Here is a 12,461-nt window from a genome sequence, read left to right on the forward strand (position 1 = left end):
ATTCTGAAAAAAAATTACAAGATAAGTTAATTTTCCTCCAGCCCTTGTTTTTATTTTGACATGGCCAAATTGAAAGAGTTTAATGCTGAAGTTATGTCTCTCAGAGAAAGCCTGACTACATAAAAAGACTGCTAGTGTGGACATGACACACTCTTCTCTTACAAAAGTTGAAACAGGGGGATGAAGTAATATTTATCATCTACAGAAAATGCTATGGTTAAATAACAGTTGTTACTTCAGCCATTAGTGTAACTACAGTGGTAAGGGAGAAAATGTATTAAATATAAAGTAGCAAATTTAAGTGTTGATGGCATAAAAAGCCCTGAACTATGAAGTGTCGGCATGCATATTTACCCAGCTTTTTTGGCAAGTCAGTGCTGCTTTAAATGTTTTGTTATCTGTATCTGAACTAGTGAAATTCAAGTAGTCTTGAATATCTCTTGGAGACATTGCATTCCTGTCAGTGTAGCGTATGTACTGTAGCCATGCCATTATTAAATGATTTAACCACAGTATATGCAGATTTTCTTGTACCTTTTTATAAGATGAGGGTGGATGTATGATGTCCATACTAGATGGCTGAGTGACAGATGATCAAGCTGCAGTGGGTGGTAGTAGACATACCTGAAGATGAAAGAATAAATAAAGTAAGGTTGAGTTTCAGTGGCTGTTATTTTTACATTGCTTTATAAACCTACATCTAATCAATATGATTAACAGATCTTATTTTGGTAGATGTTCTACCCAATTGTCTTTTATCCTAACCATTGTTTGTAAGACCTTGTAACCAAGTAGTTTCATCAGCTGCTACCTGCTTTTTATGTTGCTCTGGACCTTATGTTCTTTACCTTACTTTCAGCTCGGCACTAGCATATAGTTACTCCCTTCAGACCTTGGCTTCTACTGCTGCTGCACAAATGTGGATCTGAATGACTGAAGATCTTCTATTTATATTCACATTTTAATTGTTTTTTTCTTTAAAAGTAAATTTAACTCTTTTTTTTTTTTTCTTACATTTCGACACTGTAATGTGTTGATAGTAACAACATAGCCCTGTAAGATCATATAAAGTATGTCCCAAAGAGTGTTTTCTGGGTATCCCATCCAGTGGTTGTGGTTTTGCTAGTTTGCCATTGACAACAATAAAAATGCATTCTGAAAGTCTTTGCTGAGATTTTAATAAGACCTATATAATTCATGTTTTCAGTTTGCAGTGTGGGCTGTGTTAACATAAAATTAGAAAGTGATGGCTTGAAAATGAAATAACAGAAGGATTGCCTTTAGTCTTTTAATTTTAACCATAAATAATTCTAACTATTGGGGTATGATGACTTTGACAACTAAGACCATGTGATATTTAACCAGAACCTGCTAGATGCAGGTATTCTGAATAAAATTTCAATGAAGTATTGAGGAACTTCATATAAATCAAATGTCAATGAATGTCATCCGGTACTTGAAAATCTCCTCTGTGTTTTCTGGGCCCATTATGATCTTGATATAACTTTAGTTGTGTGTCATTCCCAGTCAGATCTTTTTGTCACTCAGGAAGTAACCATAAGTACATTTCCCTTAGAGCAGAATCTGTTTCTTTACTCAGCCAAGATTGCCAAATGAAAGACTTCATATTCATATTTATTTCATTGTAGATGATGTCAGGAAGTTACTGAGGGAACTGGATGTCACAAATTCACTTATTTCACAGCTGACGCCAGAAGGTGCAGTATTCATTCCTTGTGCAAAAATACACTCAAATAATTTGTGATTGCCATTTTATTGGACAATTTATTAAAAACTTCCTTGTAACTTATGATTTGTCTTACTACATGTTAAATAGGCAATTGCTTTTATAGCAGTAGCTCTGTTACTCACTGAGTAGTGGTTTATGTTGTACAGATGGAGTAACATGTTTATGGGGATGTCAGGTATGATTAACAGCTATTGTTTATTGACTTCAAATAATATTCTAAACTGCTGAATTAGTGAATGTAAACTGTGCTGAATAAAACTTGATCAGAATATTTCTTTTTTTTCCCCATAGAAGATGTAGTTATCCATGAATTTGCTACTCTCTGTCTAGCACATATGGCTGTTGAATATACTAGTAAAGTACAAATATTTGAGCAAGGTGGATTAGAACCACTTATCAGACTGCTAGGTAGCCCTGATCCTGATGTTAAGAAGAATTCAGTTGAATGTATCTACCTCCTGGTGCAGGTAAATTTATTGTTGTTTTAAATTATAGAGGCAGATAAGCACTTCCCCCTCACCCCTGATATCCTCTGTGGGGTTAATTATTTTAAAATATTTGGTTCCTTTACTCTCCAGTGTTCATGAAAGTATTTGAAAACATGACACCTGATACCTTGATTGTTTCGTTAGTTACAAATATGGCTGATTTGACTCTAATTGTTGAACTTAATGCAGTTATCCATGCTGTACAGCAATGTGAGATCAGAATCAGATTCAGATTTTTTAAATTAAATATTAATTTGTTTTCTTAGTTGGCAAATGTTAAACTCTGTAATGAGAGTTATAACCTGTCTATCCACAAGGTTGGAATAATCCTGTAAATTAAAGAACTAGCAATTACATTGTGCCTTGTTTTGGCCAGAAGTCCTTAGTCACAATTTTGAACATTTTTTAATGATAGGTGAATGCTGTCAACAGCTACTTTTCATACTGGGAGGAATAGATTTGTTATTGGCTACTTTGACACTCGGCACTAATGTCATCCATATGCTGCTTAGCAAAAGAATGGTGCATTTGTATGGCAGTTCTCTTCCATGGCTTAAGCGAATCAATTCAATAATGAATTCAGTTTATAACTCTATCTCTTTTGGGGCATCAGAGCATGTCTATTCAAAATCACATTTTACTCTTTCTCCTTTTTTACTATCTCGCTGTCTTTGTTGCAGGGTATATCTGGATAACTGCACCTGGTGCTTGCTTATATTGATAAGGGTAATTGCATGCTGCACATGTGCAATAAGCTATTTAAAAGCAAATTGTAATTTATTTATTTTTTTCCATTTTAATATAATCTACTACTGTTTGTTTATTAAGCTGCATATACACTGTTTAAAGTTCATTTTTAAATTGTCATTTTATAATTACTAAAACAAAAGAAGATATAACTAAGCAATCACAGTAGAGCACAAAAACTATTTTCCTCTCACTGAGGTAAATAAAAATGATGAAACTAAATTTAAAAAACTTTCTCAAAGAAACATGTATGTTGAGGTAACCATGACAAAACCAAGAGTAAGTATGCTTCCTTAGGCAGGACTAGTTTCCATAGTGTGTACTTCAGTCATGCAAAAACAAATGGACTTTAAGGTTAGTGGAGCTTGATTATATTCATTTTGATTCTTGGCTGAAAAGAAAAAAATCTTCAAAACTGGAAGTTCTAGAATATTGACTCTTTTGTGTTTGTGTTTGAAATCAGGTTTTTGGTGTTCTTTCTGTGAAGTCAGGAATTGATGTACTGTTATATTCTCTATCACTAACATTCTTTGTTGAATATTTTACTGCAGGATTTTCAAAGCCGTGCTGCAGTTCGTGCACTGAATGTAATTTCACCCTTGCTGGAACTACTGAAATCTGAATACCCAGTTATTCAGTTGTTAGCCCTTAAAACCTTAGAAGTAATTAGCAAAGACAGAGAAACCAGGATAATACTGGGAGAAAGTAAAGGATTAGATTGTCTTCTGAAGATACTGGAAACCAATGTACAGTTTACTTGCCTTCAAAGATTTTTGTTCTTGCTGCTAATGTTTGTATGACTAATAACAAATATTATTCATATTGTGGAATAGTGATAAAAGAAGAAAGAGCTCCTTACTTGGAGCTAACTATGATATAAATAGGATAAGCTAGGATACCTAGTTTACTAAGAAAGGGAGCAAAGGGATTGACAAAAATGTTTATATTTGTTTTATTGCTGTATTTCTATTAGTAATATTGTTCTGCATTTACTGTCCATTTCTCAAATTATGGTAAATATCAGTGAAATTCACCCTATAGCATTTTATACAATGTTTTCTTAGAGTATTTTATTATGTGCTGAACTCTGGTGCTGATCCCTAGTTTGAACACTGATATTTTTTTCTGAATTTACTTTGATATCAATGGCCTTAAATATAATTTCCTACCTTGGAAATTTCATCTTTTATGTTATTATGAGACTTATTTTAGTGCTTCTTGAGTTCAGATGATACCATGAGAAATACAATGCATAGAGAAATTTGTGAAGTTTTTGAAATTTTAAGATGACAGGTCCTTTCTGAATGCCTGCTTAACTCACTTTGATGTAAAAGATAAACTTTTTGGGGTTTTACTGGTTTTGATAAAGCACATCAGAGAAAGTATACGAAAATATGAGTATGAAAATATGTACTTTGCAGTATGAATAAACTGTCCAAAAGAGACTTATAACAATTATCCTACAAAGTTAAAAATCAAAGGTGTTTTAACCTTGATTTGAAGGTTATTTGTTTGGTTTTTTTTTTTCCTTGTTAGGAATTCAGTGATCTACATGTGGAAGCTCTTGCCGTGTTGGCAAATTGCCTCGAAGATGTGCATACTCTGCAACTGATTCATCAGACAGGAGGCCTTAAAAAGCTACTTTCATTTGTAGGAGTCTCTACTGTTCCAAGTATTCAGAAGAATGCAGCAAAGGCAATTACCAGAGCAGCTTATGACTGTATGTGACTTTTTAAAAATCCATGGACATGAATTTGTTTATGAAGTAAATTTTCATTCAGAATGAGGCCATCTTATCTAGCTGAGGGTACTAATGCTGAGGAAAACACTGGCAAGAATGAATTACAGTGATGAATCTTGCTAATCAGAGCAGCAATTGGATGTTAGGCTCTCTCTCTCTCTCTATATATATATGAAAATGTTAAGATTTTGCATCCAGTTATTTTTAAATGTAATATATTCTTGCAAAATGCTGTCCTCAAAAAGGAAAATGGACGCTGGAAAGATGATCTTTACTGTTTGTTTAGTGATGCCAGGTAACTGGCATTTTAAGCCACCTTTACTGGCGCTATTTCTCATCGCTGTCAGTTAAGACTTAATCTCAAGCTTACATACTTTCGCATACAACTGCTTGTCTAAATGTCAGACAATTTCAAATACAAATTCCTTTAACAGGGGCATGAAAAAAAGCCTTTCAAATGGCTTGCAGATTAATATTCCCAGTGGAGTTAGTTTCTTTGTCATCTTTTGATAATTATTTATCTCTTATAGTTCTTTTTTATACACTTTTCTTAAATTCACCAAGGAATTCTGAATTAGGCAGAACATGCTCATCATTTTTGCCCACAAAAATGCTCTTTAAATAAATCTACATTGGAAATTCCTTCCATACATTAGCTTCTGAGTTGCAACATATGCCTAGTAGTGCTATGTAACAAAATGCAGTGTCAGAAATAACATTGTTCTCTCTATAGATTTTAATTCTGTCAAGGGATTGTGATGACCATAACTATGACAGTAGAGCTTAAATATTTCATTCATACTTCTATCTTGTGGTCAAGTCATGGTTTTAATTTATGTGTATTTTAAAATTATGTTATCTAATTTAATACATGGCTGAAATAATCTCTCCTTTCTACAGTATTTCAGACCTCCTTTCTTCTCTCCCCATCCTATCTTTCCAATTCTTTTCTCACCTTCCTTATTTTGACGTCCTGAATATGTGCAATTATTTGGATTGCAAATGATACATGAAAAGAGTTGAATCCATCATTCCTAGTATTTTGTGGCTTTCTGTATGCTTTTATCATTATCTATTTAAGCTTTGCAAGTTACTGATAATTATTTTCATTAATGTTAAGGTCTCAAAGATAGGAAGGAACCTTCTTTATTTGTATGTTTTCCTGTATTATTTTATTATGCTACTTAAGACTGTCAGTATCATTTTTATAGTCCTGTGACAGGCTTGTAAGTAGTCTGATAAGCAAATTTATATTTGCTCCTACTACTTTCTACTGCATCTTACTCCTTTTTTTATTTATTTTCAAATAAGCGTAGCCTTCTTTTCCTCTTTCACACCTTTTTCAGTTCTTGTGACCTAATATTTTAGCAGCTGTTAGTAGAAGCATGTCTGAACACAACATTTTTAAAGCACGGTGGCAAGAACTACACATAATATATTATAGTACTGCCTATGATCTTATATCATGGGATGTTACCGTCAGTGAAGATGCATCTTCTTGTCATACTTCTTTACAAATGGAGTCAATGTGATTTCATTATAAAGGTTTGCTCACTTCTTCTGCCTCTGACAGTTGGTATGGATGCAGCAAGCTGGGAAAATAGATCAAAAGAAGATTTAAAATATTTGATTCCAAGCTGTAGAATTTTGGTGACAATCAGTTAGACAAAGGGCAATGCATTGTACTGGTGCAGTAGACAAACAGTCCAGTAAACCTGCTGCTCAACATGGCCCCCAGAATTATTGAATCTGTTTCAGATACATAGAGCTACTGGTCTAAAGTCAGCATTCCAGTGGAAAGAGAAGTGGTATTGGGACCATTATAGGAATAGTCCAAGTGCAAAAAGAAAACAGAAATATTTGCAGTTCTTGTTTGTTTGTGTGGATTCTGGTTGTAAATATGCTAAACAGCTTATCCAAACTGCAACACTAATGTATACTATACTAATACTTGTCTTGATGTAAATCAGATATAATACAACACATCTCTGAGTTCTTTTATGACTTTTTCATTAAATTTGCAATAGCTATATAGCCCATATTCTTCAGGTTTGATGATCGTGGTTACAATTTATCAACATTTCCAACATACTTCAGAAAAAAAAATACTGCTTTTCATTGAAATGAAGAACTTACTTTTCTTATGACAGAATATGCATCTATCTGGTTTTGTAATCCTGGCAGCTGAGTATACAGCAGTGTCTGGTTTTGAAATAATTATTGTTGACAGATGGAATTTAGTTTTGGTTTTTTTTCCTGGTAGATGTTATCATATCAAACAGTTTTGGTTTATGTCCCTTTCAGTCCTTTGGAAAGGGACTCCTGAAACTTTTTGTTGTTTTTGTTACAAGAAGGAGATATCCCTTAAGAGTTCAATATCAGAATGAATTACATGGTACAAACACTATATTCAATTTTAAATAGCATCTTTAGGATGCTGCTCTATTTAAGTAAATTAAAATTGATCATATTTGTATACATAATCACTGTCTCTTTGCCCCTGAAAATTTGTTTTGTTCTGTAATGTAATTTTGAATTTAATATATTAATTTATTTTGTACGCTCACAATTACAGTGGTGAATTTTACTGTGATTCCCTCCTTGCTCAGCAAATAATGCAGTCATTTCAGAATGCAAAATATAATTTAATGCTATAAATTATTGAATATCTATGAGTGGATTATCTGGACTGTTGATTAAGGAGGGCCTGACTTTCCCCTGATAATGCCAAACACACCAGCAACAATAAAATGCTATGGAGTGTGTATGGAGAAAATTATGATCATGGTCACTCGAGTTTGGCCTCACTCTGCCAAACTTCTGGTTTAAAGCTGTCTCCATTTGTTACATGTATCTAAATGCAAATCATTTCAAAAGGAAGCATACTAAGTATGCTCTGTAGCCTGATTAACATATGCATACAGGTTTTTATTTATCTGCATTATCTCAACTCAAGATCAGAGGGAGTTCATGATGTTTAACATTACCTTTTTTTCATTTGAATTTGGTATAAATAATTCCATAAGGTGATGACAGTGAGCTGAGTAGATAAAACTCTGATCATGATTTCGGGGTAAGAAGGGGAAATAGGAAAATATACTGTAAAACGGAGGTTGGCTCATGATGAGATCAATGCATGAAAAACTTGACAGAAATGTTAGTACTCTAGACTCTTTTAGATGGGTGTGTCTGAGTATTTTAATTCATGTTAAATCAATGTATTCAAATTAGTTAGGGGTCAAAAAATTCATCACTGTAAATACCGCATTGGCACTGACATGAGAAGTGCTTAAGTACAAAGGATGCTTTTCAGTCATACAGTCTTTTCTATAGTAAAGGAAACAACTCATACAGAGAGAGGATCAGCAGAAAATAATAGAATTGACACCTGGATCTTAAAATATTAATAATTTCCCTCTGACTAGCTAGCTAAATATAGGTACTCTTTACCTTAAGTTCAAATCCAAAATCTGGTTTTGACATTATTAAAAAAATCTTTATTCTGTTTAAAATATTTTATTAATTAACTATTTTCACTTATTCAAATTAGTTATTCATATTATTATTTCATGTATGCATAAATTATCTTAAAATGAAACACCCATCATCATAACTGCCTTTAAAAGCAAGAATCATTTTTAAGAAAATCTGTATAGTAGTAAGTAACTTGCTGTACAAGAACCAAATTATTGAGGCATGAAGAACCTCTAGAGATCATTATTAGGGATTATGGACTACTTTGGCAAGCAACAGGCCAGCGGCATACTTGATAACTTGTCAAAATGGTCTGTAATCCCAATTAAGGCCTTCTCTTGAGAGCTGGCTGATACGCATCGAGGTTGCAGCCAAGGTTCTGCTGAGACTTAAAATCCTCTGTGTTTTATTTGTTGCATCTTTTGCTTTGTGATTTCAACTGCGTATCTCTGATGATTCTAAAAATACTTAAAACTGAGCTAGAGAGGAGAAAATGGCTAACCATCTCATGTATGTGCATTGAGTCATTTCTGCTGTAACTAGATTTTCAGTCAAACTTTCTTTTCATTGGCTTTGTGGACTTCTCTTTGTTTACTTTTTTCACTACAGATTCAGTTTTATTTAAAAGAATACATACAATATTTTTCTTCCTTTTTTAAACTTTTTATTTGCAGGACAACAGTCCAAATAAGGGAATGATCCCTCAAAGTATTAGTAAGCAGTGAAAAAATTTCCAAATGTGTCAAAACCATGCTGACTTCTCAGTTTCTGAATTACTTTGATACATTTGAAAATTTTATCATGTAGATATAACTTCAAGATGTAATTAATTTTCTTTAAATTACGCATACGCTTTAATGTTTGTTGACACTCATGTAGAGCTTCTGGGCTGTCCAGTGTCTCTCTGGCTGAGATTTTCACTCAGGGCTATTTCTAACACCTGCACTTCTGATCTTATCCATTTTGGGATGAGTGAGTTTATTAGTGTAATTGTCAGATGTCTGTAGATACTTTCTTAGACACTGTTGTTACTTGTGTAGAGGAAGGGAACACCTATGTTCTTCCTTAGCTGCTGCCAATCATTGCAGTGTAGGTTAGCTGTGAACCCTCTGTCGCCAGGCTAAAATACAAAATTGAATTTCTCTGCAAAGTGTGCATTAATGAAGAACTGCAAGCTATGCAGTATTTAAAATTCAATTTTTGGCACCCCTTGACTTTTTTTTTTGCTATTGTAGTATGTTAACTGGTACTCCACCAAATTCAATTGTACATTTAAAAATATGTTCTTCCATTTTATGCATTTGGACTTTGTTAGGATAAACCCAAGTTAAGCATGATCCTGCATAAGTATGATCTATTGAATTGGAAAAGCTCTTTTCATCAAGCCTGTATGCATTCTGCGGTTTGAAGCCATAGAGAACAAACTTTGCATTCTGTTGGGCTATGTATGTTTAAAGCTGTGTTAAATAGTCATCTTCTGGGCTTGATTCGGAGTTCACTGAAGTCTCTAATGGGTTTTGGATCATGTCCTTTATGCACATTTCTTAATTGCTGATGCCTCTGTTACCAAAATATTTCCATTTCCATGGTATCAAAAACAAGTGTTATGTTGGAAATAAGTATATGAAATAAGATTCGTGTCCTTTCACTGATTTGGAAAATGAATGCAGATTAATGCTGTTGTTCTTCATTTAAAGCTGAAAATAGAAAAATCTTAAACCAGGAAGAGGTTGAAAAGTGTCTCATAAACCTTTTGGAAATTGATAATGATGGAGTTAAAGTTGCTGCTTCCCAAGCAATTTCTGCCATGTGTGAGAATTTAGCTAGCAAACGTGCATTTGGACTCCAGGGTAAGCAAGGTGGGAAGGGATGAACTGAAAATCTGTACCTGTTATAATTTTGCAAACCGCCATGGTTTATTTAAAAGTTCATGTATACAATTATTTCTTTCAAAGGGATTCCCCAGCTAGTACAGTTGCTAAGCAGTGACAATGAAGAGGTAAAAGAAGCTGCAGTGACAGCATTAGCTAATTTGACAGCAGCCAGTCCTAGTAATGCAAGGTGAGTCTGCAATAATTAAATTATTATTTAAAACACTAATCTGAACACAAGTGATGATAATATTTTGATTTTTAAAGAATGCCTTATCTTGTCCTTATTCTTTAAGGCAGATCTGTTTGAATTTGACTGTAAGGCACTTTTTGGTGCTTGTGAGTCATCTGGAATAGGTTGGTTCTCATCAGTGTTACAAGTTACGCTATCTCTACTAATGTTTGCTTTATCCAGGAAAGGTATGAAGCAGATGTAATGAAAACAGAGATATAAATCATGTTTTGAAGAGAACATATGAGAGAAATATGCCTCATAATCTAAGATATTCAATGTGGGATTATTTTTGAAAATTCAAAATCAGTAAGGTATCCTTTAAAATTTGATGGTTCATGCAAATTTTTTGACTAATTTTAATCTAGTCTTTGAAGGAGATAGCACTCAGCTATTGTGAATATTTGCATTGTCTTTTCCTAACTTTTTTAATTGTTTCCCAAGTAATAGAGAATGCTCATAGTGCATGCTCTAAAAGAAGTATTGCTTCAGTATCCACAAAGATACTGAAGCTATAACAAAGACTGGCTAGCTGACTGTAAGCTGCAAAATAATTGTATCAACTAAATTCTACTGTCAGTTGCAGAGTTCTGTTATCCCAATTCTATTAAAAGTTCTGTTCAGGGAAAAGAAACAGAGCAGTCTGATGTATATGAGCAATCACATGTAACTAACAAACCATAAAATAAAATTCCTTAAAAGTTTCCTGAAATATACTTAAGGAAGTTGTAATCCATTCACAGGCATTCTTTGAAGTGAAAAAGTAAAATAACTCACCAAATAAATTATTTGTTCCAATTTATTGATTCAGCTCTAATAGTCACCAGTATTCACTTAATGTTACCAGATGGAGCCATAATTTGACACAAGAGAATAATACTCTGTTCTCAGATTCACATAGTAGATTTTTTGTCTGATATTCTGCTCTCCTCATGTGCATGACTCTTCAGTTGGTGTCAGTGGGAGTCATACACACATAAAAAGAGCACAGTACTGGAGTCTAGGGGTCAAACTTTCAGCTCCGCTACAGCTGTTTTTCATAGCGCAGCCCTTTGAGGTTTCACATTGTGAAAAGGGAATCTCTGGAGAGTTTTGAGTTGGTATAGCAGCTTATGCCAACACATTCAGTTTTTTTGCCAAGGAGATAGTCAGGACATTATTTAGCTTAACTGCTAGAACAATTCTCCGAGACCACAGGCAGGGAAATAGCTGTCTCTGTTCCTCTGCATTATAATGGAGTCCGTATTTGTTTCTTGCTGGGCAGAGTCAGGAAACTGTAAAGGTGGCTTACGTATACTCTGTCATTGCAATCCAGCTCCAAGTACAATATGGAAGCACCAGATAATCTAATCACAGGTCTTCTGTGAAAATCAGGAAGCAATAATTTACATTAAATATGTATACTGGATGAATGCCATGTGACTGTATAATTACTTCAAAGCTTCATTTCTAAATCAAAACCATTAATAAGTCATAGAAGGGTCCAAGTGTGACTAGGATCTATAAATGAATATATAGAGTTGAACCCTCAGCTGATACAAATTGGTATAGTTCCAGCTCACTGACTGAGTATCTGGCCTATATTTATTTTACATGCACATAATAGGAAAAAAAATTGTTTGGAGAAAATGCATTCCAGATTGAGTTACCATAATCATATTTCATTCTGGAATATTTTGTGTGTGTCTTGTAAACCACTGAAAATAAGTGTATGTATAATGAAGATGCTGAAATACTTCTATAATAATGTGACTTTGCTGTGTGATTATGTTGACAATATTCTGGTCCCAAATGAGAGTAATGAGACTAGTGCCCTTTTATTGGTTATATATTAGATTCTTGTTATAAACCCTTCAAGAATATTAAATCATAAAGCTAGTTGTAGCAGGTAGACCTTATGTGGCAAGAACAAAATGGCTACAGTAAAGGGGAAGACGATTTACTATAAATGTTTTCACTTTTTACAGGCTAGCCAGAAATTCAATCTTGTTGCACTCATACACGTGTTCTGTCATATTTCATTACATGAGCATTTTTGCATGTATTATATTGATTGAAGGATGTGTACCTTGACTTTTCATTTTGTACAGTATATATTACAGGATGTAGAGTAGAAGACTGCTATTTTTGCTGGAGATTTGTTGCTCTTCTTAGGAAC

At 33.7% G+C, this 12,461-nt stretch overlaps 1 protein-coding gene across 1 annotated transcript in view; it reads left to right on the forward strand.

Moving 5' to 3' along the window:
* Window positions 1–12,461, forward strand: part of ARMC3 (armadillo repeat containing 3) — a 55,467-nt gene that overhangs the window by 14,432 nt on the left and 28,574 nt on the right. Inside the window, exons 5-10 of the mRNA XM_026843520.1 lie at window positions 1,650–1,718; window positions 2,042–2,217; window positions 3,537–3,731; window positions 4,522–4,705; window positions 9,898–10,050; window positions 10,156–10,261. Coding sequence (XP_026699321.1) covers window positions 1,650–1,718; window positions 2,042–2,217; window positions 3,537–3,731; window positions 4,522–4,705; window positions 9,898–10,050; window positions 10,156–10,261 — 883 coding nt within the window. The remainder of the gene's footprint in view (window positions 1–1,649; window positions 1,719–2,041; window positions 2,218–3,536; window positions 3,732–4,521; window positions 4,706–9,897; window positions 10,051–10,155; window positions 10,262–12,461) is intronic.

This window comes from Athene cunicularia (assembly GCF_003259725.1).
Source record: "Athene cunicularia isolate RWA chromosome 2 unlocalized genomic scaffold, athCun1 chr2_part1, whole genome shotgun sequence".
NCBI lineage: Eukaryota > Metazoa > Chordata > Aves > Strigiformes > Strigidae > Athene > Athene cunicularia.